Source organism: Geotrypetes seraphini, chromosome 9 (assembly GCF_902459505.1).
Source record: "Geotrypetes seraphini chromosome 9, aGeoSer1.1, whole genome shotgun sequence".
In the NCBI taxonomy this organism is placed as follows: Eukaryota; Metazoa; Chordata; class Amphibia; order Gymnophiona; family Dermophiidae; genus Geotrypetes; species Geotrypetes seraphini.
In genome coordinates this window covers 92688587-92714823 of record NC_047092.1, presented here as the reverse complement: position 1 = coordinate 92714823, position 26237 = coordinate 92688587, and the positions used below count along the sequence as shown (strand labels likewise).

At 44.4% G+C, this 26237-nt stretch overlaps 1 protein-coding gene across 1 annotated transcript in view; it reads right to left on the bottom strand.

The window, feature by feature from the left end:
• Positions 1–26237, bottom strand: part of STAG1 (stromal antigen 1) — a 2074316-nt gene that overhangs the window by 1511778 nt on the left and 536301 nt on the right. Inside the window, 1 exon segment of the mRNA XM_033958034.1 lies at positions 15342–15546. Within this exon segment, the coding sequence (XP_033813925.1) occupies positions 15342–15546 (205 nt within the window).

Sequence of the window (26237 nt, the reverse complement as noted above, 5' to 3'; positions counted from 1 at the left end):
GGCATTTGGAAAAGTTGAAAGGGGACAGATTCAAAACCAATGCTAGGAAGTTTTTCTTCACCCAACGGGTGGTGGACACCTGGAATGCGCTTCCAGAGGACGTGATAGGACAGATTAAGGTATTAGGGTTTAAGAAGGGATTGGACAATTTTCTGAAGGAAAAGGGGATAGAGGAGTATAGATAGAGGATTATTACACAGGTCCTGGACCTGTTGGGCCACCGCGTGAGCGGACTGCTGGGCACAATGGACCTCTGGTCTGACCCAGCAGAGGCACTTCTTATGTTCTTAAGAGGAGCTGGGGAGAAAATGCCAAGTCTGACACGGGTGCAATTTTTTTTTACCACAGGAGTAAAACTTTTCACCGCTCCCACGGGGGTGGTAAAAGCTCTTGTCCCCATTCCCGCGGGGCGGTGAAATGTTTTGTCCCCATTCCTGCAGTAAACCAGTTGCAAAAAGTCTCCATTCCTGCAGATTTACTGTGGTGACCCGCGGTTTACCGCAGTAAACGGTCCCCGTGTCATTCTCTAATCTATATTACCTCTCTCGGAACTCTGTTGCAAAGTTTGAAATTCTGATTTCACATTTATACAGATGACATTACTATTTTATTACCTCTTACTTCTTTCACTGTCGAAATTTAAAAAACAATTATCATTTATCTTGAACCAGATAGAACAGTGAACTAAAGAATACAAATCGATTCTTTCTTGCAAGCCCAAATGATAAAATCACAGATACTTTACTTCAGCTTAATGGGCACAAATACCCTATAGTAGTGGTCTCAAACCCATGGCCCGGGGTCCACATGTGGCCCACCAGGTACTATTTTGAGGCCCTCGGTATGTTTATCATAATCACAAAAGCCAACAGGATGCTTGGCATCATAAAGAAGGGCATAACAACCAGAACACGGGAAGTCATCATGCCATTGTATCGAGCGATGGTGCGTCCACATCTGGAATACTGCGTTCAGTATTGGTCGCCGCACCTCAAGAAGGACATGGCGGTACTTGAGAGAGTCCAAAGGAGAGCAACGAAAATGGTAAAAGGGCTGGAACACTGCCCATACGCCGAGAGGTTGGATAGGCTGGGGCTCTTCTCTCTGGAAAAGAGGAGGCTCAGGGGAGATATGATAGAGACCTTCAAGATCATGAGGGGCATAGAGAGGGTGGATAGGGACAGATTCTTCAGACTGAAGGGGACAACAGGTACGAGGGGGCATTCGGAGAAACTGAAGGGAGATAGGTTCAAAACAAATGCAAGGAAGTTTTTTTTCACCCAAAGGGTCGTGGACACTTGGAATGCGCTACCGGAGGAAGTGATCAGGCAGAGTACGGTACAGGGATTCAAACAGGGATTGGACGGATTCCTGAAGGATAAAGGGATCATGGGATACTGAGGGAGGAGCTGGGATGTAACACAAGTATAGAAAGCTAACCAGGTAATGAGTATAGAAACCAAACCAGGTCGTGCATGTGCAAGACCGGAGGGTTAGGACTTCGATAGGAAGACAGGACTTAAATGAGAAACCAAGGTGGCAAGGGAGCCCCTTCTGGTGATACAGACAGGTCGTGACCTGTTTGGGCCGCCGCGGGAGCGGACTGCTGGGCAGGATGGACCTGTGGTCTGACCCGGCAGAGGCACTGCTTATGTTCTTATGTTCTTATATGTCTCTTTAGCTATAAATTACAATATTATTATTAAGACTTAACCAAAAAGAAAGATTTATAAACTATAAAGAGTTTTACCTCATGCAAAATTATCATTTCTACAATACGACATTAACTATTTTTTTTCTGAGGCCCTCCAAGTACCTACAAATCCAAAATGCGGCCCTGCAAAGTATTTGAGTTTGAGACCACTGCCCTATAGCAACCTCAATTAAAATTTTGGGAGTTACTCTAGACCGCCATTTAACTTTGGCTGAGCATACAGACTTATTAGTACGAAAAGGTTTTTATGCTTTGTGGAAACTGCAAAATGTCAAAAAATATTTTGATTTCGCATCATTCAGATTACTGGTACAGTTGATGATTCTATCCATACTGGATTATCCTCTATAATAAAACCCTAAATTCGCACTTTGGGTTTCGTGTTCCCTTCCACCGTGGTCTCTGCTTCCGTGCCGAATTCGATTTTTGAACACAGGGCAGGGAACATGCCTGCGACTCCCCCTCCCACCCTCACTTACCAACTGCTGCCACCGCTGCTTCTCCTCTTCAAAGCAGCCTGCTGAGGATCACGGCCGGCTGTAGCGAACCTCGCAGCGCTCTCCACCTTCGGAAGCACATTGTCTCTGACGCACGGGATCGCGTCAGAGGGAAACGTGCTACCGATGTGAAGAGTGGCCTGCGAGGTTCGCTACAGCCGGCCGTGATCCTCGGCAGGCTGCTTTTGAAGAGGAGCAGGCCAGAAGACACCAGGAAGCCGGGATGGAGGAAGGATAAAATGGGAACAATACATGGCAGGCAGGGGGCCAGGGCGAGAGGGAAAGAGGGCTGCTTTGGGGGGAGGGATGTGCGGGGGGGGGGCAGACAGCAATCATGCTTTGCTCTGGGAGGGGGGGAAGAAGGGGGCCATGGAGCAGGCAGGCATGGCACAAAAGGGGGTCAGTGGGAGAGGGAAAGGGGCTGCTTTGGGGGAAGGGGATGTGCTGGGAGGTAGACAGCAATCATGCTTTGCTCTAAGAGAGGGGAGAACAGAAGGGGGCCACGGAGCAGGCAGGCATGGGTACAACAGGAGGCCAGGGGGAGAGGGAAAGGGGGATGCTTTGGGCGGAGGGGTGTGCTGGGGGCCAGAAAGCAATCATGCTTTGCTCTGGGGGGGAACAGAAAGGGGGCCATGGAGCAGGCAGGCTATGGCATAACCAGGGGGGCCAGGGGAAGAGGGAAACGGGAATGACAGACAGACAGGGGGCTAGGGAGCAGACACAGACAAAAGAATGGCAGACAGACAGGAGTCAGAGAGACAGACAGAAAGGAAGATAGACAGACAGACAGACAGCGTCCAAGGAGAGAGAGACAAAGAAAAAAGACAGACGGCAGCGGCCAAGGAGAGAAGAGACAAAGAAAAAAGACAGCCAGACAGCATCCAAGGAGAGACAAAGAAAAAAAGGCAGACAGTGGACAAGGAGAGAGAGCGAAAGAAATAAAGAAAGACAGACACACACATCTATTTTAGCACCTGTTAATGTAATGGGCTTAAAGACTAGTTGTAATATAATCTACTTAGGTACTTTAAAAAAAAAATTAAGAAGATTGAGCTTAATCCAAAATACAGCCGTTAGGTTAATATTTGGTTTGACCATGTTAGCCGGATTATAAACAATTACATGTTTGCCTTTTGAAGCAAGGGTTCTATTTAAATTTGTGTGTATATGCTTCCAATTGAAATTTGGATTGTCTCAAATTTACCTTCCACTCACTTTAACCTATACAGACCCATGAAGGATACTCAAAATTAATTTTTTTTTTACCTATCCCAAGATAAAATCATGCCATTACAAGACATACCTGGACAGGACATCTTGCATTTCAAGCGGGGTAAATTACAAAAGTGGCTGGGTGAATGTTTTCATCAAGCCTCATCTTATTCTTATTGTTCCTTTCGGAAATTATTGAAGACCAAACTTTTTAATAAATTTATCACTTAAATATGAATGTATGATTATGAATTTTACTATACAACTTTAGTTAGAAATAGTGAATTCCATTTTTTGAAAGTTCATTATGTACAACAGGAGGCTTTGGAAACTGTGTAATATTATTCAATAGAATATTTAATGATCTTTTTTAGTCATTTTATTGTAAAACTTTTCTAGAATAAAACTATGTATTTTAACATTGTATGATTGTATTTCACTGAATGTCCAGTACTCTTTATGTAAACCACTTAGAACTCCTGGTGATGGCGGTATAGAATTACAGTGGAACCTTAGTTTACGAGCATAATTCATTCCAGAAGTATGCTTATAAACCAAATTGCTCGTATATCAAAGCGAGTTTCCCCATAGAAAGTAAGGGAAACTCGATTTGATTTGTTCCACCTCCTCCTCCCCCCCCCCCCGAAACTACCGGCGCTGCTCCATTTCACCCCCTTGAGGCCACCGGCGCTGCTCCATACCCTCCCCCCGTGATCCGGCATCCCCCCGCGAACAAGCATCCTCCCCCCTCCCCCCGCTCACGTCGCTCCCCCCCACCAATCCTACATCCCCCCGAGCACCAAAATAGCATCCCTTACCCCGATTTGACACCGGCACCAGCACCAACGCACAGGACATGCCGGTGCCCGAAGATCCTCCCTCTTGGCTGGGCTGGGTGGTGCGTCAGAGATCCTCCCTCTTGCCTGTGCTGGGCTGGACTGGGCCTTGAGCATTTGCGCATGCTCAAGGCCTTCTGGTCTCGCTCTCTCCGAGATTCTCAGAATCTCGGAGAGAGCGAGACCAGAAGGCGCAAATGCTCAAGGCGCAGTCCAGTCCAGCACAGGCAAGAGGGAGGATCTCCGATGCACCGCCCCAGCCCAGCACAGCCAAGAGGGAGGATCTTCAGGCACCGGCATGTCCTGTGCATTGGTGCCGGTGCCAAATCGGGGTAAGGGATGTTATTTCATTGCTTGCGGTGGGGGGATGTAGGATCACGGAGGGGGGGATGCGAGCGGGAGGGATGCCGGATCACTGGGGGGATGCTGGATCGCGGGGAGTGGCGCTCGTAAATCGAGTCAAACTCGGTTTCCAAGGTGCCGATTTTGCGAATGTTTTGCTCGTCTTGCAAAACACTCGCAAACCGGGTGCACTCGTAAACCGAGGTTTGACTGTATTATTATCTATGCGATTTAGTCCTTTGCAGATAGAAGGCCAAAGCACAGTTTACAATCCAGAGTATGAAGGGCTGTTTTTCCAGGATGAGAATGAGGCTTGGAAAAAAAACACTGGAAGCACAACTGATTATTGAGATGAAATTCCTGTAACAACTTTGGGTAAGAATTTTGGAATGAGTATGGAGTACCACCTTGTCATGATGGAATAATGTGAATGGTGGATTCGCTACTAAAGCTTGCAGCTCACTGACTCTGCAAGCAGACGTGAGAGCAATGAGGATAGACCACTTTCCAAGTGAGATATTTAAGATGAGCCACAGACTTTGGTTCAAATAGAGGCTTCATTAATTTAGCAAGGACAATATTGAGATCCCAAACCACTGGAGGTGGTTTGAGAGGTGGTTTGACATTAAAAAGTCCTTTTATAAATCTGGAACCAACAGGATGAGTAGAGAGAGGTTTCCCCTCTAGAGATTGATGAAAAGCAGCAATTGCACTAAGATGGACTCTAATGGAGGTTGATTTGAGGCCAGATTGAGATAAATGAAATAGGTAATCCAGAACTAAAGATGAGGAGGAAGACTGAGGCTCCTTGTAATGAAGATCGCACTAAGCAGAAAATGTAGTCCACTTTTGGTTGTAACATTGCCTGATGGCAGATTTTCTGGAAGCATCTAAAATGTCTTTGACAGATTGAGAGAACTGAAGGTTTGAAGTCATGTCGATAGGAACCAAGCTGTAAAGTGTAGAGACTGCAGGTTGGGATGAAGAAGAGAACCGTGACTCTGTGTAAGCAGAGATGGAAATATTAGTAGAAGAAAGTTCCCTGCTGCTGAGTTGAAGTAGAAGGGAGAATCAAGGTTGCCTGGGCCACCGAGGAGCTATCAGAATCATGGTGCATGTTCTTGTTTGAGCTTGACAGTGTTTTGAGAATGAGAGGAAATGGAGGGAACACATAGAAAAACTTGCACGTACACTCCAGGAGAAAAGAATCTGCCTACAGTTGGTGAGGAGAGTATATTCTGGAGTAGAACTGGGGCAGCTTGTTTTTGTGGGGAGATGCAAACAGGTCTATTGAGGAGTCCCCCACTCAGAAAAAATGTGATGAAGAGATGGAGAATTGAGTGTCCATTTGTGAGGTTGCAGAAGACGACTCAATTTAGCTGCTAGCAAGTTTTTCTATCCTTGAATGTAAGCAGCTCTCAGGAAAATGTTGTGACGAATTGCCCAATTCCAAATTTTCTAAGCTTCTTTATAAAGAAGGAGAGAGCCTATTCCCTCCCTGCTTGTTCACATAATTCATGGCTACTTGATTGTCTGTACAATGAGCACAACTTGATTGTGAAGGAGATGCTGAAAAGCTTTGAGAGCATTGAAGATCACTCTAAGTTCCAACAGATTAATGTGATTTTGACGATCTGTGGCAGACCAATGCCCTTGAAATACGGAGACCATCTAGACGAGCCCCTAAAGAATAGATTGATGAGTCTGTGATGAGAATCTTCTGATGAGGGGGCACTTGGAACAGCAAGCCTCTGGAAAGATTGGAAGAGCGCATCCACCATTGAAGAGATTGCCATAGAGAAGATGCTACTGCAATGTGTTGATTAAAGTGGGTTGAAGCTTGCACCCACTGAGAAGCCAGGGTCCATTGAGGAATCCTGAGGTGAAGTCTGGCAAAAGGGGTCATATGAACTATAGAGGCCATGTGACTTAGGAGAAACCATCATGTGTCTCACTGAGAGTGAAATAAGGGTGGACACTTGGAGACAAAGCTGCTTGAGTGCATCCTGCCGCTGTTGTGGAAGGAATGTTCTGAGTTGCACCGTGTCTAGAAGAGCTCCAAAGAACTGCAGGTTTGAGAAGGCTGCAGTTGAGATTTGGGGAAGTTGACTTTGAATCCCAAACTTTGCAGGAACCAAATAGTCTGTTGTGTCGCTACAGTAATCCCATGAGACGTTGGCTCTTTGATGAGCCAGTTGTCTAGATATGGGAAAACCTGAAGTCTGTGACTTTGTAAAGCTGCTGCTACCACTACCAGGCATTTGGTGAAATCTCTGGGAGGTGATGCCAGGCCAAAAGGAAACACTCTGCTTTGATGTTGATTTTCCATCCAAAATCTGAGGAACTTGCGAAGAGGCTGGGTGAATGGGAATGTGAGTGTACGCCTCTTTGAGATCCAGAGAGCATAACCAATCGTTGTGATCCAGAAGGGGATACAAGGATGCTAGAGAAAGCATCCTAAGTTTTCTTTGACGAGAAATTTGAGTGCTCTGAGATCCAATATTGGTTGAAGACCCCCCCCCCCACACACACACACAAGTCTTCTTCGGACAAGGAAGTAACGGAGTAAAATTGCGTGTTCTGCTGTTCCAGAGGAACTCTCTAGATGGCATTGAGAGTCAGCAGAGCTTGTAATTCCTGGAGAAGGGGGTTCTGCAACGAATTGGAAGGACACTCTTCTGGAGGGTGATCTGATGGAATCTGCACAAAATGAAGAGAATATCCTTCTTTGATGATTGAAAGCACCCAGAGGTTGGAAGGGATGATTTTCCCATCAGTGATAAAAGTGGTGAAGACAAAGTAAGAAGGTGAAGCTGCTTGAGAATACTGATAAATGTCTGACTCCCCCCTAGAACTTTGAGGCATGGAAGGAGCAGGTGACCCTGAACGCTTCCCTCTTAGCAGAAGTACAGGGGAAAGATGCTTAAGACTTTAGACATCTGCTTCCCTGATTTAGAAGATAGAGATTTAGAGTGACTGGACCCATGTCTCGAATGTATGACGCTTCGAGGAATGATGTTTCGATGAGGAAGACCCATGCCTCGATGAACGCCTCGAAGATAGATGTCGATGATCAGGGAAAACTGACACTTCCTTGAAATGGAGCGATGCCTCGATGCTGATCGAGACTCCAAAGTCCGACGCCGCTTCGATGTAGGGGAAGCAAGATGTTTTGATGGAGAGCACTGCATCAAAGATCTTAATGGGGATTGATGCATCGATGACCGATGTCATGAAGCATGGCTCGATGCCAAGGATCGACGCTGAGGCAGCATTGATGACTTGACGCCAGTTAGTGGCATGGAGGTAAGCTCAGGCTGGAGTGGAGCTGGAGGTGTTGACATGGGGCAAACTTGGCAAACATGTTACCAAACTTCCATTGTAAGAGATCATTGAGCATCTCTTTCAGCCCATGCACCGATACCGGGGATGTAGCTGTCGGCATTACAGGTGCTGCGGTGTGCTCCGGGGAGGATGACATCGATGATGATGCTCCTCTAGACTTGTTGGCAAGCTGCATGAGGTATCTCTGAGTGGCCGGAACAAATTGGCTCGATGCCTGAATGGCCAGAGACTCAGCTTGGGAAGCTGAAGGTCTTCTTAGCTATCTTACCTGACCGACTTAGAGACATCGACTTGGGTGATGTCGAAGTTTTCGATGTCGATGTCTTCCCCAATGACGATGGCTTGGTCATTTAATCAGATTTAGTTGACCTTGAGGCCAAAGCTGATGTTGATGACTTGGCCAGAGTAGATTCCATACTGCCAAAGATCTTGATTTGTTGGATAAGCCGGTTCTTGATAGTGTGTTTTGTAGCATGACACAACGTGAACATGACTCCACATAGTGGTTCGGTCCCAAACACTGGATAAACATTTGTGTGGGTCAATGATCGATATTGTACGCTGGCATTTGCTACACCTATTATAAACCCAGTAATCGGGCGAGACATGGAGAGAAAACTGCTTCAACCAAATCAAAGTTCAAGGGCTGAGGTGGCAGAACAGGCCCTGCCATTGAAAACGGTCGAAGAAAAAAAAACAGGGTTTTTTTTTTTAATAACGAAGTAAAAATAAGAGAAAAAACAAAGATGAAAAAAAAATGAAAGGAATTGAATCCTGCGGCTCAAAGGCACTTAGTTGTTTGCGCAGGAACCTTGAAGAAGGGACTTCTCAGCTCCATGGAAAAACTAGAACTGAGGAGACACGCATCCTAAATGGGCGGAAAGGCACTCAAGCATGAACAGTGCAGCAATCACAAACTTTCTAGAGTTCTTCAAGCAAGATTGATTGTCAGGCTGTCCGCATTGGGGCTTCGTGGATGACATCACCCATATGTGAGAATATGCTGCCTGCTTGTCCTGGGATAACTATTATTATGGGGTAGGGGGTCAAGAGCAGAGCTTGGGCGGGTTTGGGGTGAAGCTTGGGTGGGGTACTCGGTTGGTATTTGTTAGTTTAGGGGTACTTGGCTTGAAGAAATTGAGAAACACTGCTGTAGACTCTTGAATATCAAAAGAAGCATTTTAAAATCCAATTACCAATGCAAAAAATCCAAGTTACCAATGCGATGCAAAAATTAGGCACAACAAAGGAGTTGTGAGGATGAGATGTCAATAATTCTGTCACAGATGTAAAGTTCAAAGTTCACTTTATTGATAGTAGCACTGAGGGTGAAGACTCAAAAATTAGGATCATGTGTTGATTCTTTGACGTATCAGTACTACTGTATATAACTCGAATATAAACTGAACATAAACCAAGGTAACCTTCCCCCCTCCCCCCAAAAAAAAAGGAGGAAAAAATATTGTACCCAGGGGGAGGGGTAATATTCAAGTTCAGTGCCTTGCCCGGCTCTGTAAAATTTAAAAGACATCATCAACATCTTCTCTCACATCAGGCAGCATTATGGTGTAAAGATCTAGAACAATTGCTTACATCTACTACTTATGGGGAATTTAGGAAACACCTAAAAACATATCTATTCCTAAAGTACTTAGGCAACTAACCTGCACAATCTCATTCCACAATAACTGATCCCTAGAGCTGTTAATCACTAGCTTTTAACTTTGTTAAATCCACTCAGTTTGTAGCATCTTTTAATCAATGTTAACTGGCAGAACATTATTAAATCCACTCAATCTGTAACATCTTTTAATTATTGTAAACCGCATAGAACTTCATGGTTCTGCGGTATATAAACTATTATTATTATTACCCTAGTTCCCCTCCCTCACTGCTCTGCCAGGCTCTGCATCCAACCCTCTTTACTCACTTCTCCCTCCCCTGCCACTCTGCACCCAGTCCCACTCCCTTCCTCCCTGCTAGGTTCTGTACCCTGTCCCCCTCCCTCCTGATGACTTGCAGGCCTCCACCAGGCCTGCCGTAAGACCTGATAGTCCAGCAGGGGCTGGGACAGAAGGAATCCTTCCTGCCTCCTATTCCAGCCGATTCTAAGAATTTTTACCTTCCTCCCACCTCCCCCGCATACCTTTAGTATCCTGATGGTATACCTGGTGGTCCAGCAGTGAATCACGGCAGGAGCGACTTTCCTTCGCTCCTGCCCGTGCAGAGCCGCCAGCATGGGCAGTAGTGAAGGAAGGTTGCTCCTGCCACAATTTACTGCTGGACCACCAGGGATACTAAAAGGTACATAGGGAGGCAGGAGGAAAGCAAAAATTCTTAGAATCAGCTAGGATAGGAAGTGGAAGGGATCCCTCCTGTCTCGGCCACTGCTAGACCACAAGGTCTCGCAACAGGCCCGGCAGAAACCTGCAACAGGTTTGGGAGGGGTGGGTCAGCGCTGACCCAAATATAAACCGAGAACCAGTGTTCCCGCTAAGCTGCGCTGGGTGCGCTGACGCACAAAATATTACCTCGCAGCGCACAAGTTTCTCGTCACAGCGCACACAGTGTAGAGCACAGTTCTTCAACCGCCGGTGCGCAAACAAAATCTTGCCGGTCCGCGAAGGATTCGGTCCCCGTCGCAACGAAAGGCCGGCGTCAGCTGACTTGCAACTTCCTGTTGCAGTCGCTTGTGCCGGGACTCCTGCCTCGCCGGGACTCCTGCCTTCCACCGCGTTTGCCTCCTGCCTTGTCTCCGCACCTCCAGACCAGCAGCGGCAGCTGTGTATGCTTTTAACTTCGGCACAGAGCTGCCCCTAATCAATAGTTTAGCGCGGTTTCATAAGGCAGCCTCGGGGCCTTTGCTAGGCCGGCCCACATCCGCATCATCGAAGCGGGCCGGCTATCAAAGGCCCGAGGCTGCCTCATGAAACCGCGCTAAACTATTGATTAGGGGCAGCTCTGTGCCGAAGTTAAAAGCATACAGAGCTGCCGCTGCTGGTCTGAACTCTTGGGCCGCTGAAGGAGGGCAAAAAGCAGCTGTCCTGGAGGTTTCCCTCCTCTCGCCTTTACAGGTTCCTTTTTTCCACCTTTTTTTTTTTCCTTCAAACGGCAACGGGCCCCAGCATCGACATCAATCAAGTAAGTTCCACTGTCAATCAAGCGGTTCTGCTCGGCCAAAGCTTCCCCTGTGACATGAGCCACCCTCAGGGGAAGAAAGTGACCCACAAAGGTGAGGGGAAGGGGGGCAGATGATGGAAGTTGGGGGGGGGGGGAGAGAGAGAGAGAGAGAGAAGGGCAGATGATGGAATGGAGGAGATGAGAGAGAGAGAGAAGGGGACAGATGATGGAAGTGAGAAGAAGGGAGAGAGAGCAGAAGGCAGATGGATGTCAGTTGAGAAGGGAGAGCAGATGCTGAATGGAAGTGGGGAAAGAACACATACTGGATGGAAGGAGGAGATAAATAAAGGGGGAAGAAAATAGTAAGATAATGGAGGGGTGAGGGAAAGGGGTGACAAGCTGTGTGTAGACACAGTGAAAAGAGGGAAACGGGACTAAATAGTAAGAAAGAATTTAATTTAGATGGAGGCAGAAAATAGAGAAGGAAGACCAGAGAAGAAAAGGGAAGAGAGAGCAGAGAATGATCAGATCTGAGTGGAGGAAATGAGAGAGAGATATGCTAAAACCACAGGGGGGAGGGAAGGATAGAGATGCCAGACCATGAGGGGAACAGAAGGAAGATGATGGATGCTAGACCAAATTGGGGGTGGGGGGGGGGCAGGAGGAGAGATGGCAGGGAAAGACAGACAGTGAATGGAAGGGGCAGATGCTGGACTGAAGAGACAGAGAAGGTTATCATGCTGCTGTACCGGGCCATGGTACGCCCTCACCTGGAGTACTGCGTCCAGCACTGGTACTTTAAGAAGGACAACGGTACTACTCGAAAGGATCCAGAGAAGAGCAACTAAAATGGTTAAGGGGCTGGAGGAGTTGCCGTACAGCGAAAGATTAGAGAAACTGGGCCTCTTCCTCCCTTGAGCAGAGGAGATGATGAGAGGGGACATGATAGAAACATTCAAGGTACTGAAGGGAATAGACTTAGTAGCTAAGGCAGGCGAGAACGAGGGGGCCACTCATCTAAAGTTGAAAGGGATAGATTCCATACAAACGTAAGGAAGTTCTGTGGTAGAACAGCAACATATTTATTTGGCTCATAACTTGCTGGCCGCCGATATTTTTAGCTCACAGTGAAAAAAGTTTGCTCACAACCACCCGCCCGCTTAGAGGGAACACTGACCGAGACCCCCATTTTTGGGACTTTATTTGGCCCAAAAATCTCAGTTTATATTCAAGTATATATGGTAAGTTTTTGCTGCGCATTTTGAACTATTTGCAGTGCTTGACACTGATTCTGTAACATCCCTAAATGCACATGGAGGAGCATTTTCATAATGACATACGAGTCAGAATAAAGGATGTCCATCTGATATTGTCCAAAACAGACATCCATCTCGCATGAATTTTCCACCAGGAACATCCAACATATGAACGCATAAAAGCAGGAACAAGAATGTCTGTCTGGCGAGTGTTCATAGAAAAATGGCCACACGGAATATCCCAGCAGAGCAGAGTAGACTAGCACAGGGCTTCTCAATTCCAGTCCTTGAGGTTCACAAACAGGAGATGCTTTAAGGATCCACAATCAATATGCATGAGAGAGATTTACATACCAAGGAAACAGTGCATGCAAATCTCTTCATATGCATAATTCATTGTGGATAGCCTGAAAATCTGGTCCTTTCCATAGACTTCAATGACAGGAATTGAGTAGCCTGGTCTAATAGTTAATGCAGTAGACTACAAATCAAGAGACAAAGGTTCAATCCCACTTTAAATCATATTTTGTAATTGTGAACCTCTCTGAAATGTATCCTAGGGTTACCAGATTTCATAAATGACAAATCAGATCCATGGTCCTGCCCCATGCCTGCCCCGTTCTTGCCCCCAGCCCTGCCCCCTAAACCTGTTTCTCTTCGGGATGGCATCTGCGCATGCGCTGGTGTGACGTCACAACTCCATGATGTGATGTCACGCCTCTATGGTGTGACCTCATTTGGAGTATTGCATTCATTTCTTGGTCTCCTTATCTCAAGAAAGATATAGTGGCACTAGAAAAGGTTCAAAGAAGCGACCAAATGGAACTCACTCTCAATATGAGGAAAGACTAAAACAGTTAGGGTTCTTCAACTTGGAAAAGAGACGGCTAAGGTGAGATATGATTAAAGTCTACAAAATCCTGAGTGGAGTAGAACGGGTAGAAGTAGATTGATTTTTTTTCTCTGTCAAAAATTACAAAGACTAGGGGACACTCACTGAAATTACACGGAAATACTTTTAAAACCAATAGGAGGAAACCATTTTTTCACTCAGAGAATAGTTAAGCTCTGGAACGCGTTGCCAAAGGATGTGGTAAGAGCGGAGAGCGTAGCTGGTTTTAAGAAGGTTTTGGACAAATTCCTGGAGGAAAAGTACATAGTCTGTTATTGAGAAAGACAATGGGGGAAGCCACTGCTTGCCCTGTATTGGTAGCATGGAATATTGCTACACCTTGGGTTTTGGCCAGGTACTAATGACCTGGATTGGATTGGCCACCGTGGAGAACGGGCTACTGGGTTTGATGGACCATTGGTCTTGACCCAGTAAGGCTATTCTTATGTTCTTATGCATCCGCACATGTGCAAAATGCCATCCCCGACATTGCTGTTTTTGGAGAGCTCACAAAAAAGAGAGGGTTAAAGTGAAATTGAACCTGACTCCCTTGGTTTTTAAGCCCACTGCACTAACCACTGGACTACTCTTCAGACTTGGCTTCCTGCTTTGCTAAGAAGCTGTCATAGATCCTGGTATTCCCCTTTCAGTTTCATATTCAAAGGGGATAATAACCATTGGGGGATTAAGAAGGATGTCATACTTTACTCCAGTGTTTCGCAAACTGTGTCGCGGCACACTAGTGTGCCTCCTGAGATTTCAGGTGTTCAGCAAGATGCTGGGGAGGAGGAGAGGCGCCAACTGACTGCATACAGGATGTGGCTTTTGCAGCAAGAGGCATATCCTAGGCAATCATCCCAGTGCCAGCACCTCTTCTCTCCATGAATATTCCCTGGCGGCACCCCCCATCTAGAGGGCCTTTGTGTTTGTGCGGACATTGATGTGATGTCACGTATGCGTTGTGACATCATCGCATCAACGTCTGCGCACTTCCGGATGCCTCGAACTACAGCCACTACATTTACTGTGCCACGGCTCAACAAAGTTTGCAAGACATGCCTGCACCCTGGAAATAACAAACAAGTGTAATGTTGGATAATCTTTTTAAGGTTTTGGACATTTCTTCCCGTTTGGTATTTGCTGTTGGACTTCCTGATTTTGGACCCCTTCCTAGACCTATTCAAAAGATACTCACAACATGCCCACTTGCTATTTGGATATACTGCAGTGCTGAATGCCCCTTTTCTGCCTTTGGAAAATTGAAGTTTGGATGTTTCAAGCAAACAAATGTCCATTTAGGTACACAGTGGGTGCCAAGTCTAAAACACTTAACCAGTTACTTGTGATGAAACAATTAGAGTATCATTAAATACACTGGCACAACCAGAAATGATGAATACCCTGAAACTGGAGATTTCAAGTCTTTTTGGAACTAACATCCTAAAGATCTGAACGTAAGCATTTGGCAAGGGGCAAATTATGGCAATTCTCCTATTATATCTAATGTATGATTTCAACCCTTTGACTTTTTCTTTTTTTTTAACAGTCACTTTGGAGAAAAATGAAATATAACTACCACCACCTCAGACCTCTTTCAATCAAGGCATCAAAGGGAGAATTTTGACAATAATAAAAAAATAATAGCTGTGTGAGGATTTCACAACCAAAGTGCAGATTAAGTTTGCTGAAAAGAACATATCTATCTTGATCCATAAAAAAGGGTACTAAAGTGGGTCTCATGGCGTGCCTTTTAGCTCAAGCTACTATAAGTTTCATCTGTGGCTGTCACCTATAAGTAGCCTAATTCTCCTTGCTTAATTCATGGAGAAACAGTATTTTCTGGACAGGATAAGTGCAATAGAATATTTGATACTGCAGACCAAAGATGTTAACAGAATTGTAATGAATGATCTTCCACCGACACATACTTTTAGCTCATCATAACTGTAGCAGACCTTACCCCAAAATGTAATAGAACTGTTAGAAAAATATTCTTGTCACAGATAATATGTTCTGAAAAAGTAGAAACAGTTTCTACATAATATAACAAAAAGATGATACACCTAATAAGGCAGTTTTCATAGCAGAGGCAGTATGAGTTAATAAAACTAATTTATGCTTACTCACCAGCTAGTGTACTGGTATGCCTAAAAGCTCGAACTTGAGAATCTGAAAGACCAGTCAACAGAGAAATCACAGTATCCATCATGTATTCATCATAAATAATGCTGTACTGGCACTGCCTGATCAGAACACCAATGAACTCACAAAAGTTTGATCGAAATTTCTTCCACTGTGGGCCAGGCATAGTAAGAGGATAATCGCCACTATCCTAAAGACAAAAATACCCACAAAGTACATATTAGAAAAAGAGCATTATAGAGACGCTTAACTTTATTCATAATTGGGATTTTAGTAAAGATTACAAAGTTATACTCAAACTATTTTATTAATAGTCTGTGGTCAGAAAATCACCAGCTCAGTTCTCAATACTCTTCTGGTGGCCTAATTTAAATCGAGTGAAAATGGTTGGGTCCTCTGCCAAACAAGTTGCTTTGGCAAAATGAATTGGTTGATATCTAGCAGTGGGCTGTTAATCTCTGGCTGGCACTAGTAAATTATTCCTCAATATTCTGTACCTACCTGGATCCTGGGATTAGAAGCTATCTAGGTATAACCAATATTCAATGCTATATCCAAATAGCAAACTAGGCATAGCTGGGGACTGGATTATATGTAGTCCCCATATGATTAGTTGACTACCTAGGCAAAGGCATTGCCTGGATAACTTCCGAGTATGCCTCAATTGCATTCCTGGACTGCTTCACCACCCACCAGATAGTACTACAGTAATCAGTGCTAATATTCAATGACACTATTCAATAAGTGCTGCTGAATGTAAACCAAAGAATAAGTCAGTGCGTTTTTTTAAATTTATTCTATAACAAACATTTGCAACTATTCAGTTTCTATGGTTGATTTTATTGACTACTCATATTTACACACAGATTATTTGCTTATTTAACTTTTTGTTACTGTTTGAGTACCTGAGGTGGAGAGGATTTGAATGAGATGGTGTACCTACAGCTTAACTAGGTTGCTAACTGTTCCTGCTGATTTTTTTTTTATTTTAACTTCGTGAACATAAAGTTTCCCACTAAGAACCTACATTTCTGTTTCCAAAAAATTTCCATACAAAAGAATAATGGGATGTGAAAGCACAGTTACTTACCATAACAGGTGTTATCCAGGGATAGCAGGCAGCTATTCTCAAACATGTGGGTGATGTCATCCACGGAGCACGAATGCAGACACCTTTGCAAGCAGACTTGCTTGAAGAACTTTTAGAAAGTTCATGACTGCCGCACCGCGCATGCGCGAGTGCCTTCCTGCCCGGAGGGCACACGTCTCCTCAGTTCAGATTGCTAGCAGAGAAGCCAACCAGGGGAGGTGGGTGGGTTGTGAGAATAGCTGCCTGCTGTCCCTGGATAACAACTGTTACGGTAAGTAACATTGCTTTATTCCCAGGACAAGCAGGCAAACTATTCTCAACTTGTAGGTGACCTCCAAGCTAACCATAATGAAATGGTGGGAGTGTTGGCAATTCAGGAGAATAAATTTTTAATACTGCCTGGCCAAAATGATCTATTACTCTGGATGCCTCGATGGATGCCTCAACTGGTGTGCAGAACTGTGCCTTGAACCAGACAGGTCTCGCTGAGAAGAAAGTCGAGGAGTCTTTGCCCTTTGCCTCGGGAAGGGCGATAACTTATGCGAGGAACAAAGGCTGGAGGCTGGAGATCAAGACATCATTAGAGATTGAGTTCCTGGTGTAAAAGCATCTTGAGGCACTGCCAAGGACTCGGCTCTTTGATTAGCGTGCTTATGCTCCAGATCAGACACTCGCAAAGAATTGACTCCTTGCATACTGAGTGTGGATTCCTCTCGAGGTACTCCAAGGACTCGACTCCTTGTATAAGAGTGAGGAGTTTGCAGCACTCGACTCCTTGTGATACTGCTCGCTTAGGCTGGACTCCAGGAAGCAGAGTTGAGACAGCAGAATGTTTGGCAAAGATATCACCATACTCCTCCCCTTCGACCCATCAGAGCCCACCATTACAGCAAAACTGGAAATAACCCTAGATGCAGTGGAAAAATGGATGGTAGACCACAAACTGAAACTAAACTCAGATAAACAAAATTCCTTCTGCTCGAAAAAGCCAAACTCCCACCATTACAGAACTGAAAATTAAAAACACCAAATACCAATACAGCTCAAACAAACTCCTAGGAGTAACGATAGATAGATGCTGCACAATGCAGTCCCAAATCAATAAAACATCCCAGAAAGCTTTTTTAATTATGAGAAATCTACGTAAAATAAGAAATTCTTCGACCAGCACAATTCAGGAAAATTGTCCATCCCTAGTCTTAGGTCTACTGGACTATTGCAATTCCCTCTATCTACCTTGTCCTGCCAACATGATAAAACAACTTCAGACTATACAAACACTGCCCTCAGACTGATCTACTATTACAACTGCCTTCCTAGACTCTCACTGGCTACCTATGCAAGCACGAATTCAATTCAAATTCTACTGTCTATTATTCAAAGCATTAAACGGCTCCGCCCCCCCCCTATCTAAACAACCGCCTAAACCAGATCCTCACCTCAAGACAAAGAACTCCAAACCCTTTAGCCTTCCCTCCTCAAGGGCACTCAGCGCAAAAAGATGTTTGATAACCCTTCTGGCAACGCAAGCAGCAAAACTTAAACCACTCCATCTCCAATCTGTTGACGGCAACGGGCGACTTCAAAACTTTTCAAAAAGAAATCAAAACTCTATTATTTCAAAAAATTTATCCAGATATCTTAACCCAACCCTTCCCCCTCCTCCTAGATAAATTCTCCCCCAAAACCTCCACTTAAATAATCTCTTCCTCCCCAAAACATCAACCAAGTATTCAGATCCATGAAATGTAATGTATTCTTATTTGTACTCTAACTGTAATCTATTTGTTATATCACACAGTAACGTACAGTCAATTTAATATCCAATTTGCAAGTTCTTCCGGAATTAATCCAGCTACCTCTCCTCCCTTGTAACCAAAAAAAAAACAACCAACCAATACTGTTGTAACTTCACTGGAAATGTCCAGTTAGCTCTTTTGTAATCCGCCATTGAACTGCAAGGTATAGGCGGAATAGAAGGCCCTAATGTAATGTAATATTGCCCAACTGCCAGTCAACATGGTCTGGATCAGAGCCTCTAAGTGTGACTCTGAGACCGGGGGATCTAACACTTTTGGCACAGCCACAGCATCCAAGGAAAAAAGGAAGAATGACTTTTCGACTTGAAGACATGCTTCTTAGGCAGCTTGATCACCACTACTGGCACCTGACCTGAGGGAGGCAGCGAGGCAAGCGTCTCGTCAGGTGAAGACTTAGCAGATTTGCTCGAGACGAGGTCCCGTCAAATGAGGCAGACTTGATCAAGGACAAGGCCGAGGTCGAGGCATAAGGCGGAACTCCGGTGAGAAGCTTGACCAGATGCGAGGTCGAGGACGGGGCAAGGGGATCCAACCGCCAAACTCGACGAAGTTTGCTGGCTCGAGGTTGAAGGATAGCATAGCAAGTACATGACTCATGATGATGGTCAGGTCCCAAACACTGAATACACCACGGATGTGGGTCAATGAGGGATATCGAGCGCTGGCAATGGCTACACTTTTGAAGTCTGTGACCGGCCCTGGACATAGGCGGGAAGATGGCTTCAGCAAAATCGAAACCAGGCAGCAGAGGCCGCAAAGCAGGCCCCGCCGTGACAAAGAAATAAAATTAAAGTTGTTGTTTTTATTTTTTAAAATTGAAAGAAAACGTGCAAGAAAACACAGTGACCCTGTAAAATAAGAAAACACAAGCCACGGTGAGAAAAGGCACAAAGTTTAGAACTGAGTCTAGCGCAGAGCGTCGAAAACACAACTTCTCGGCTCCACAGAGAACTGAGGAGAAGCGCGCCCTTGCGTGAGCGGGAAGGCACTCGCACATGCGCACATGAACTTTCTAAGTTCTGCAAGCAAATCAGCTTGCGAAGCTGTCCATATAGGGGCTCCGTGGATGATATCACCCACAGGTTGAGAATAGGCTGCCTGCTTCTCCTGAGATAACCTTGCTTTCTTAGAAGTCAAGCAGGCATAATATTCTCAACTGCCAGGATCATTTCTCTGAAGAGGTTTAAACACTGAGGCCCTGATTCTGTATAGGACGCCCAGGAGAGGTGTCCTATACAGAATCGTTCCTACACTAAACCCCGATTATGTAACCGGCATTCATGGTACCAGACGCCGGTTTAGAGAATCGGGTTAAATTAGATGCGGCGCTATACTTCTGGCAGCAAGGGATCTCCCTGCTGCAATAAGTATAGCGGCCGCAGTTGCGGCCGCCTGTCCCATCGCCAACAGGAGGATGCCCAGTCCTCTGCCGGAACCCCCCTGGAACCCCCCTCCCCCCCCCAAACTGGTAATCGCGGGGCAGGAGGATGCCCAGTCCTCCTGCCGGAACCCCTCTGGAACCCCCCCCTCCCCCCAAACTGGTAATCGCGGGCAGGAGGATGCCAGGTCCTCCTGCCGGAAAGCACAACGACCCCCCTCCCACCCCCAAAACTAACCTCCCTCCCCCAACTAACCTTTACATGTTGGTCGGCTGGACGGGTCTTGCTGCCGTCCAGCCGACAGGCCCGCCTCGTGGAAATGAGACAGGCCCGCCCCTTCCCCGCTAAATCTAAGGCCTGATTGGCCCAGGCTCTAGAAGCCTGGACAAATCAGGTTCTTAGGCACAGCGGGTCCGCCCATCCCCACTAATCCTAGGCCTGATTGGCCCAGGTGCCTAGCCTAATAAGGTCTCACCAGAGTCTTATACAGGGGCACCAATATCTCTTTCCTACTGGCTATACCTCTTCCTTTGCACCCGAGCATCCTTCTACCTTTCACAGTCAACTTTTCAACCCTGTTTGGCTACCTAAGATCATCACATACAATCACACCTTAGGTCCTGCTCTTCTGTCGTGCACATAAGTTCTTTACCCCCTAAACTGTACCATTCCTTTGGGTTTTTTGTAGCCAAAATGCATGACCTTGCATTTCTTAGCATTAAATTTTAGCTGCCAAATTTCAGACCATTCTTCAAGCTTCACTAGGTCTTTCTTCATGTTATTTACATCATCTGCGGTATCTACTCTACTGTAGATTTTGGTATCATCCGCAAAGAGGCAAATCTTACCCAACACCCCTTCAGCAAGATCGCGTATAAAAATGTTAAAAAGAACAGGCCCAAGAATAGAACTTTAGGCACACCACGGGTAACATCCCTTTCCTCAGAGCGATCTCCATTGATTACTATCCTCTCACTAAACTGTCTTCCACTCAACCAGTTCTTGACCCAGTCTTTCACTTTGGGCCCATCCCAAGGGCACTCAGTTTATTTATTAGATGTCTGTGTAGGAACACTGTCAAAGGTTTTGCTAAAATCTAAACACACCATTATCTAGCACATTCCCTCTATCAAATTCTCTTGTCATCAAGTCAAAGAAATCTTGTCATCCAGTAAAAGAAATTGATCAGATTTGTCTGACAAGACCTACCTCTAGTGAATTCATGTTGCCCTCTGATCCTGTAATCCACAGGATTACAGAAACTTCATCATTTTCTGTTTTAAAAGTGTTTCCACTAATTTGCTCTAAACAAAAGTCAGACTTACTGGCCTGTAATTGCCTTACTTCTACTTTTGTATAGAGGGACCCACATCTGCCTTTCTCCAGTCCTCGGGTACCACTCCCGACTCTAGAGAAGCATTGAAAACGTACAGTCATTGGAGCACCAGAATTTCCCAAAGTTCCTTCAGCAACCTCAATGTACACCATCCAGCCTTATGTGGTGCAGTAGTTAAAGCTACAGCCTCAGCACCCTGGGGGTTGTGGGTTCAAATCCACGCTGCTCCTTGTGACACTGGGAAGTCACATAATCCCCCCATTGCCCCTGGTACATTAGATTAATTGTGAGCCCACTGGGACAGACAAGGAAAAATGCTTGGGTACCTGAATAAACTCATGTAAACCGTTCTGAGCTCTCCTGGGAGAATGGTATAGAAAATTGAATAAATAAATAAAAATTTAGCTAAACTCTTCACGAACACAACTCTCTGAATATCGATCAGGGTCTACCACTACTCTATCCCTATTTGCATTTGGTTTTGTTTTTTTCTTTATCTTTATTGAATTTTCAAAATAATCACAAGATAACCTTGTTCAAGAAAATCAGTTGTAAAAGGTACGTAGTACAAATAAGTAGGAGTGTTGTGGCGCAGTGGTTGGATCTACAGCCTCCGCACCCTGGGGTTGTGGGTTCAAACCCCGCGCTGCTCCTTGTGACCCTGGGCAAGTCACTTAATCCTCCATAGCCCAGGTAGTTAGATAGATTGTGAGCCCACCGGGACAGAAGAGGGAAAAATGCTTGAGTACCTGATTGTAAAAAACCGCTTAGATAACCTTGATAGGCGGTATATAACTCTAATTAAACTTAACTTAAAAAAAAAAAAAAAAAAAAAAATCTTAAAAAAAAAAAAATTTCTCAAAAGAAACAAATTAAAACTTTCTTAGACCACAATCAATCTTGGAGGAATAACTGGAAAATGTGAAGAGAAATAATAATTCTTTTTTTTTATTTTTTATTTTTATTTTTTATTGAGATTTAACAATTTCAACAAGATAAAATAAGCTCTTGTACAAGAAATGCAGACAGAAACTCAAATAATAAAGAAATTTTCAATTAAATAAAAATTACTATCTTCCTTAGATCCCAATAACAGGGAGGGCGGATCTTGGTAAAGAGAAGAAAATCATATTTAAGACCCCCCCAAAAATTAAGGAAAAGGCTTAACGGAAGGTCCAATATCCATAAGATCGCTTCTTAATCTCTCCCAAACATTCACGTCACCAACTTCTTCATATCTAAGAATGTTCTCAGTTGTACTGGAGCATAGAAGACATATTTCATTCCCAAGTACTTAATCAAACACTTGCACAGATATGCCAAAAGGAATGAGGCACCAATACCCAGCACCTCAGATCTCATTGCAAGAAATAGTTTCCTTCTTTCTTGTGTTTGGCGAATTAAATCAGGAAACATCCAAACTTTTTTGCCATAGAACAATACTTGTGAATTCCGAAAATACAATTTAAATATAGCATTAACATCTTTCTCAAATACTAGGGAAACCAATAAAGTAGCTCTTTCAGTTGCTTCTGATATACTCGCTTCAAGCAAGTCTGTAATATTTAAATTTCCCTGACTGTTTGAATTAACTTGTCCCATATCTGGATTTACTTTTTTAAATGGCACATAATAAATTTTATTTAATGGGGGAAAAGCTTCCAAGGAAAATTTCTAAACTAAGGTATTTTTTAAATAAATCCAGAGAAGATATTAATGGTGATTTAGGAAAATTAAACAAATGGATATTCAGCCTGTGATTGAAAATTTCCAGTTGTTCTATCTTTCTATTCAAAGAAACTTTGTCTTTCACTATTTCAGATGTTAAGTCTTGGAGAGTGTCAACCTTTGCTTTAACTTGCTTTAAATCAGAGGCAAAGTCTTCTTTCATACTTTCCACTTTTTTTCTCTAAAGAGGCAACAGTACTTACAAGCTGAGAAGTATCTTGAGAAGATTTGGTGATGTTACTGTTTAGGTGCTGGAGAATTTCCCATATATTCTCCAGAGTTATCACCGGCGGTTTTGTTAGCTGCGAGCAAACTCCAACTCCAACTCCCAGCTCTGCCTGCTCTCCCATGTTCCTCGCTGCAAATGCCCCTTGAAACGGGGTTTCCTTCAAGTGAGAATCCTCACGAGACTTCCCCAACACTGCTGCGTTGAAAGCAGGGCACGGTGGAGTAACGACTCCCAGAGGTGAAAGGGATGTTTCTAAGTCTAGCGCCTCGGCTTCTCCTCCAGCTGGGAAGGCAGCAGACACACCTCCTGGGACCTCGAAGTTGTGGCGAACTCCAGGATATAGCGCTGTGCAGGGGAAGACGTTCTAACCATCGAGGGAATGGAATGAACGCTTCCTTTTCATTTGGTATGCGGCATAGCGAACAGGTAGGAGTTAGTTTGCAAAACTCTGCCTCACTCGATCAGAGACGCTGTCACTTGTCCGCCGCCATCTTAGATCTGCCCTAGAAATAATAATTCTTACAATAACTTTATATAAAAGAATAGGCTTAGCAGTAAGGTTCCCTGTACAACTTAATTAACATTAGCAGTAGACAGCTTCTTCATATCAAGAAATGCGCGCAAGTGTTCAGGTAAAAAAAAGACATATTTAACTGCAAGATACTTGACTAAACATTTACATGGATAGGCTAAGAAAAAAGTTGTCCCCAGTGTCACTGTCTCAGTTCTCATTGCCAAGAAAAGTTTATGTCTCTCTTGTGTTTGTCTTGCGACGTCTGGGTATATCCAAACCCTTTTCCCCAGAAAAGATGATTGAGAATTTTGAAAGTATAGTCTCAGAAGTGAATTAGCGTCTTGCTCAAAGACAAAAGAAACCAGTAAAGTAGCTCGCTCTGTGGAGTCTGTAAGCGATGATTCAAGTATGTCTGTAAGATTTAGTTGCTCCACAGCTGAACCTTGAGGAGTGACTCCTAACTTTTTTGTAGGAATATAATAAATACGATTGACCGGAGGAATTAAGTCAACTGAGTATTTCAGTACTTCAACAAGATATTTTCTTAGCATTTCCATAGGTGACACTCCAATTGAATGAGGAAAATTGAGAATTTGCACATTTAATCTTATATTATAATTTTTCAATTGTTCTATTTTCTTATTCAAATTTATTTTATCTTTGACCAATTCTGAAGATAGTGTTTGTAAATCAGTAACCTTAGTCTTAACCTGGGATACTTCCATATTAAATTGGTCTATAGTACCCTGCAGTTTCTCTCCCAAGGCATTAACAGTACTCACGAACGCTGCAATTTCTTTAGAAGAGCTGGAAACTGTTGTGTTGATCTTCATGAGAGCCTCCCATATGCTCTCCAGTGACACTGCCTCAGATTTCTTTAATTGGGGAAAAATCTCCATAGTTTCTCCTGCCTCCAGCTGTTTCCGCGCGGCTATAGCCCCTGCTCCCGGGGTCTCCCTTGAGAATACCAAGTCGGGAGTCACATCCGGGTCAACTGCGTTAGGTGCTGGCAACGGCGGTGGAACTGACATCGGAGGGGAGAGAGATATCTCCCAGTCCGAAGCCCCAGCCTCTCTTCCAGCCAGGGAACTGCCAGACTCTGCCCCGATGAGAGGGGAACCTGCCCTGACGAACCCCAGCATGAAGCGCTGTGAAGGAGTAGAAGTTCGTGTCGCAGGGGAATCGGTTCGAACTACTCCCTTTCTCTTTGAATGTGGCATACTCAGGACATCTGAAACAAAATGCTCAGACGCTCCTGCAGATCGAAGTCAGAGATGCTGAGAGTAAGCTGCCGCCATCTTGGAATCCTCCCTATTTGCGTTTGTTATCTGCTCCCAGCGTTTCAGTCGTGAACATAGAACAGAAATATTTGTTAAACAATTACTGCCTTTTCTTTAACAGTTTCTACATATGCCTCCTCTTCACTTTTGAGTCTCACACTGGCACTTTTGAACTTCTTCCTATCACTGATATATCTTTAAAAAAATGTCTTGTCTCCCCATTTTACCATGTCAGCTATTTTTTTCTTCCATTTATATCTTTGCTTTCCTGACTACTTGACCAGCCTCTTTTAAATTTTCCAGATATTTTTGTCTGTCTTCCTCTTTTGGCATTCTTTTGTAGCTCCTATGACAGTGAATACTGCAGCCGAGAGGCAGAAAGCATTTACCTGTTTGATGAAAGAAACCACGCTTTTAGTGCTAATGAGCCCTATGTTCTGCGTTAGTAATGTTGGAAACGGTTGCAGTTTCCTAATTCAGAGTTCAAACAGGAGTGAAAACCAAACCTGGCATTGCCAAAGGGGTGGTATATGAAGGATAGAAGGAAACATATAAAGGAACTTGTTCTCCCTCCCCCCAACCCCCCAGTGAAAGTAGAGAGGTATAATGCAATGCAAGTGGGGGTAAATAGTCTGGATGGAACAAAATTGTGGCAGTTTACCTATCTAAAGGAAAGATGAGATCTATGAATGGTGTTCCCCACAAAGAAAAAAATCAGATAAAAGACTGTCACACTGAGAGACCACTTGTGAGGCTGAAGAAGTCTGTTCAGCTTATCTGTCAACACACTGTTTCTCCACCAAGTAAATCACCATGAGAACAGGATAGTGAGAACTATCTCACAAGCAGTGCCCATTCCAAATCTTGATTGCCTTAAGAAAAAGGGGATAAAATCTCTTGCTTCCTTGTTTGTTAAATACAGCATGGCGACCTCATTGTCCAAAGGGCTACTGCAACTACTACTTGGAATTTCGTGAAGACACAAGGAGCAGAGACTAGTACAAAGAGTGATACCTTGTATTAGAAGTGCCAGGGACCTAGGCAGAAATGGAGATAAGTCCTGTGAGCAGGCAGTATTGTTATATGAGTGTAGGCTTCTTTGAAATGTAGAGAGCAAAATCAATCTCCATTTTCTAGTAGGGGTAGAAGGGTTCCCAGAGATAATGCAAAACTTCTTCAGCAAAAATTTGTTTAGGCCTCAGAAGTCTAGAATAGAATGAAAGCTTCAGGTCTTTTTTTGGTATCAGGAGATACCTTGCATAGAAGCCCTCCTCTGCTGCAGAGGAAAAGTTTCTATTGTGTTTAGTTGGAGAAGGACAGAGAGTTCTTGATGGAAGGTCTTTTGGTAGGTAATATGGAGGCTTTCATTCAAATGTAGGGCATACCACTAAGTGACAATAATCTGTGATGACTAAAGCAATGTTTGTGAAATTACATAAGAACATAAGAAGTTGCCTCCACTGGGTCAGACCAGAGGTCCATCCCGCCCAGTGGTCCGCTCCCGC